The sequence below is a fragment of the Nuphar pumila genome, unplaced genomic scaffold, assembly GCF_984573655.1.
Source record: "Nuphar pumila unplaced genomic scaffold, dmNupPumi1.hap1.1 HAP1_SCAFFOLD_1924, whole genome shotgun sequence".
In the NCBI taxonomy this organism is placed as follows: Eukaryota; Viridiplantae; Streptophyta; class Magnoliopsida; order Nymphaeales; family Nymphaeaceae; genus Nuphar; species Nuphar pumila.
Genome location: NW_028323796.1, coordinates 23,784 through 28,773, shown reverse-complemented (window position 1 = coordinate 28,773; position 4,990 = coordinate 23,784). Strand labels below are relative to the sequence as shown.

The window sequence follows — 4,990 nt, the reverse complement described above, 5'->3', positions numbered from 1 at the left end:
AACACCAAGCATGCACAGCACCATAGATGACGAGGTAGCCGACATGCAGGTTCGCTGATGGGGATGCCATGATTCATGCTGTCGTGTTCCAAGATGGGGAAGCCAAGAGCTACTGCAACCACTGGGTGAAGAACTTCAAATTCAAAACCGAACGAGAGGCCGGCCAGAACCTCTTCTTGCGGGTGTGCATTTGCCCCTCCAACATGTGTCATGTTCAACTTATTGCGACGAATTGCCCTGGGATCCCGTAGCGCACGCTTCATGCAAAACCACAGCCTGCTGGCATTGCATTTCCCACCTCCGAGCCATTTGCAGACCCGTGTCCTCGGTAGCACTCAAACATGGCTACTTCGCGGAACAAGTGCCACCGCGTCGCCACTGCACAAATGGATGCATGCTCGGTGCATGCCTCGATTTATGTGATAGTGGTGCCGAGTTGCAGTTGTCGGATACCGCAACACTTAGCCGACACGAATGCGTCATCATCTTGGCGCCAAGATGCCCCTTATCAATGCCCCGGCTACCCCTGGGCATATGACAAGTGCTGGTCCGTCAGCCTATCTTGTAGACCAAGGGATTAGAGAGATGATTTCCGTGTATGCATGCTTGATGAGATAACATGTGTCATTCCCTGAGAGTGCTTGTACATACGTCCGTAGCAACTGCTTATAAGACTGCAGGGAAACCTCATGTAGATCCCGGAACCCTGTACGACACGAGTGGCATACCAAGTGCACCCTCATCATCACTGCATGTCTTCAGAGGCATGGCGTGGTTCCCGATTGATTTATTTGATGTAAACGAGCAGCGTAGGCAACCTCTTCGTTGGCAGCGTCTGAACTGTTGTTGACAGGGTGGCCACCTGCCTCCATCCCATCTTATACGCATCATATATGCACCGTTGAAACCAGTACTTGAGTGCTGCAGCTGGGAGAGCAGAAGGGAATCCTGGGGCTGGTACTCACGGTGATGCAGCGTGCCGCATGGAAGTTTGATCTCTTCCCAAAGCCACCCCCACTACAGGGAGGCAACCTGGGCATGGCAGGCATCGTGGTTCACGACAACCGTGTCCTCGCCCTGCACGAGGGTAACCTGCCTTACCAGATCAAGCTGAACCACGATGGCTCCATGGAGTCCGTGTCCCCGTACTCGTTCAATGATCAGATCAAGCACGCCTTCACTGCGCACCCTAAGCTTGACTGGTTCACTGGCGAGATGATTTCGTTCGGCAACTCGTACGCCCTTGGCCACCTGTTGACGCATCCAATTGTGTCTGCTTGCCTCACGCTGCTCCAATGGATGACAAAGGAGACCCGATATACCAATGTCTGCATTTTCCTGCTTGGAGCCTGATGAGTGTCCCGCTTGCATGCTGTTGGGCTGCCTACCTGGGTTGAGCTCTTTTTCCGCTTGTCAGCTGTGCAACGTTCATGTGTGCAAGCGACACACACCGGCCAGAAGGTGTGTTGTGGAGTATAAGAATGCAACTTTTAATGAATGAATGAATAAATAAATAAATTTGCTGGGCAGATGGGTCATGTGAAACTGTGTTTAGAACCGATGCATCATCATCGCTTCATCACATAGATAAGAGCAAGAACTACGCTCAGGCCGAAAACAACCAAGTATCCACGTTCAAAACCATACAGCTCATTGAACGTCAGCGGTTGGCAGGTGAACAGATGCATCATAGTCTTTGGCATCCTGTGCAGGTTGGAGTCGGCCCCCCACGTGATCTTCAACATCGTTCGCCCCAATGGTGAAGTCACTGAGGACATTCCCATTGACGTGAATGGCCCCCTATGGATGCACGACTTTGCAATTACCACCAACTACGCTGTGTTCATGGAGCACAACGTCATCCTCGACCTCAAGGTAAGTTCCAAGCCGGGGGCAGCTTCCATCTCTGCAGTCGCACCTGCTGTTTGCCTCAGCTTTGATGAAATGAAGGAAGCATATACGTTGCATTCTAATTTGCGACAGTGTCCGGTTCCGCCTGTTTGGGGTGGAGACGTTGTGCGCGTAACTCCCATCGGGCACCTTCATACGAAGGCGCACGATAAAGTCCCGAGCAAACGAAGTACGATGGATGCGACAAGTGCCTCGATCAGCCATGACCCATGATAGTGCTGCAGGCAATGGTGCGGGACCACAAAGTGCCGTTTGTGACTGACAACAGCCAGCCCGGCCGCATCGGACTGCTGAACCGGAACAACATTCATGAGCCTGTGCGGTGGTTCGATGCGGATCCGTTTGTAAACCTGCATGTCGCAAATGCATGGGAGGAGTCTGCACCAGAAGGAGAGCTGGTGCACTCTGTCATCTGTAGGTGTGCCTCTGGTTAAAAACATGTTCTTGCGTCTCCTGCCTCTCAGCAGCATAACCCCGCTGTCCTGGCAAACACTGTTGGAAACCGGCTATCCTGAGATCGATGGTTTCATTGTGTGTGCAGAACCTTGTGTGCTTGGGCTCTGAGTGAGTCCATATATGTGGACAACTCAGGCTAGAATCCCTGAGTTGATGGTAACGGCTATCTTGCTAAGTGTGTCGCTACTTCAACTGGTAATGTTTCCAATAAAGACATGCACCTGCCGGAAAGCGCTTGTTCGACTGTCACGTGTCGCTGAAGCTGTGTTCTTTACGGCATTGTGTGCCTTGTGAATGCATGCATCCACCAAAGCAAGTGGGGCTGGTGAAAGGGTGCTGTTTGGAATGCGCGTTGACGGCATGGTACGTGTTTCGTGCAGGGGTATATGAATCGATGCATGTCGGAAACAAACAACATGTTCTGCAGCTTCCAAATCGGGACTGCCAAGCCTTTCTCGTGCTGTCATCATGCCAAGCATTTGTTTCCACTGAGGGAGCATGAATTCTCCGCTCCGCTACTACACTCTCTGGTCACTAGCTGGTCAACTATTTTCTGTGAGTCACTTGTTGCAACGATCTCGACCAACTGTGCAGGGTTAAAGAAATGGACTTGTCCATGGCAAGCGAGCCGATTCCAAAGGAGGGAGACCCTGCGATCCTCACACGGTACACTGTCAACACGACCACGGGAGAAGTGATCACAACAGCGCTCGTGGACTTTGGCATTGAGCTGCCAGTCGTTGCCCCACAAGTGGTACTGCACTCCTTGCCTTGTCAGTCCGCGCCAGCGCACGTGGGCCATGCTGTTTGTGTTGTGCACCAAGTTTGTGCTGTACCCTTGCATAACGAAGAAAGGCGGTGGTAACTACACGAGAGCTTCTCAGTGGGCATGCTCCTTGCCAACAGGCCGGTTTCTGGAATATGACGACTAAGAATTGCGTGTTTGGGATAACAGTTTGGCTGCATCTACACAGTGCATGTATGTAAGAAGGTGGGAAAGAACGAGTGTTCTACACCAGACAGCGTGACCGGTTTCGCCCCGCCCAAGGGGCTCTTTGGACGGCAATCAATTGCTAGCAAACCATGCAGGCAACGTTGCTGAAGTTGTCATGCTCCAACAAATTCGCTCTTATTGGAGTATTTTTAAGCCATTGCCACGTGGTGGAGCAAAGTGCTTCTCTATCGACATAAATGCAGCGGCTTTCATTTGTGAGGGTGCCTCGCGCATCGACACGCAGCCACCAGTGTTTAGCCAGGCAGAGTGATTCATACTCCTGCAAATACATGAACTTTTGGGGCAGAAATGTGGGGGGATGTTGAACCCAATTCTGGCGAAACAATGGGAACTACAAATGCTGCCATCCTCCGTCTGGGGTGCAACCAGCGTGCGGCATTCCATTCAGTCACCCTTTCAAGATAGGATTCCTGTAGAACCAGCAGCAGAGAGGACTGCCGATGCTAGCATCACCGAGCGTTGCCTTACACAGATCGCGTGCAGGTCGGCCGGCCGGCAAGCAGGTACTGCTGGGCAGTGGTTCAAAGTGGCATGAAATTCAGTGGCATTGTCAAGGCGGACATGCATGCTGCTGCGGGCGAGGGTGTAGTGGCCCGCATTGACTTCCCAGAGAACTGCTTTGGCGGTGAAGTAGTCTTTGTGGCCCGCGACTCGGCCGCTCTTGCTCGTGGGGAGGCTTCGGACGATGATGGCTTTGTCATCGGTTACATGACAAACGAGGAGACTTTGACTTCGTACTGTGTGGTGCGTCCCGATGAACCTCCCCCCCGCATACACATATGCTGGTTGACTCTCGTTGTCTCTTGCACGCGAAACCCTTGGAAAGCGCAGCCCTCCTTGGATCTCCACCGCTTGATGTATTGCTCAATCCAATCATTTCCACGTGCCGTTGAGTTGCTAGGGTAGGCACTGAATCTCATTCTGTGTGCTGTGCATGTCGTTTCTTTTGCTGGTCTTCACCGCTGGCCCCACATGCAGGTTTATGATGCCAAGACCATGTTGCCAGACCCTGTGGTCAAAATCCAGCTGCCTCAAAGAGTGCCTTACGGTTTCCATGGGGCTTACTTTGAGCGGTGGCAACTACCACAGCACTGAGCTGTGGTCAACCATAGCGCATAACATTACGATGCTCCTGAACAGGAAAAGCAGTAAGTCTCTCAACTTGCGATCATGAGTTCGAGTGGTGCTATAGCTTTTGCCGTGACCAGTGGCTGGTTGCGTCCCCGCCCGACCCTCGGTCTCACCACAAATATGACTTATCGTGTATGGCTTCGTTTTGGATCGACAACATCATTTGTCTACCACATTCAAACAGTCATCACACTAGATTGGGCACTCTATGGTATGCCGTCTTAGGTATCGCATCTAGAGCCCCACTATTGATCCTGCTCTCCACAATGTTGTATGAATACGTACCAAGAGGTTATTAGACTCTCGTCAGAACATGAGAGGTTTTGTTTCGGCATTGAGTTTATGCGATGAATGTAATATCATTCCAGTTCCACATCATGATTAACACAGACAGCTGTAAGCCGGTTATGGCACACCACTTCCGAAGGACAAGACAAATGGACAACAAACGCTGTACACATTCTACAGCCTTGTTCG

General features: G+C 51.6%; 1 protein-coding gene across 1 annotated transcript; it reads left to right on the top strand.

Moving 5' to 3' along the window:
* Positions 1 to 73: 73 nt before the first annotated feature.
* Positions 74 to 4,477, top strand: LOC149808979 (carotenoid 9,10(9',10')-cleavage dioxygenase 1-like). The gene is made up of 7 exons (XM_089995059.1): positions 74 to 182; positions 928 to 1,235; positions 1,713 to 1,875; positions 2,136 to 2,329; positions 2,962 to 3,121; positions 3,866 to 4,126; positions 4,361 to 4,477. Exons 2-7 carry the CDS (start codon positions 970 to 972, stop codon positions 4,475 to 4,477), a joined length of 1,161 nt encoding a protein of 386 aa, XP_089851185.1. The 5' UTR covers positions 74 to 182; positions 928 to 969.
* The last annotated feature ends 513 nt before the right edge of the window (positions 4,478 to 4,990 follow it).

What these genes read in the sequence shown, in the direction of transcription:
- LOC149808979 (XM_089995059.1), top strand. Translation starts at nt 970, where the DNA reads ATGCAGCGTGCCGCATGGAAGTTTGATCTCTTCCCAAAGCCACCCCCA. An exon ending in CAGTCGTTGCCCCACAAGTG is followed by an intron (nt 3,122 to 3,865) that starts GTACTGCACTCC and finishes GATCGCGTGCAG; the next exon opens with GTCGGCCGGCCGGCAAGCAG. An exon ending in CTTTGACTTCGTACTGTGTG is followed by an intron (nt 4,127 to 4,360) that starts GTGCGTCCCGAT and finishes CCCCACATGCAG; the next exon opens with GTTTATGATGCCAAGACCAT.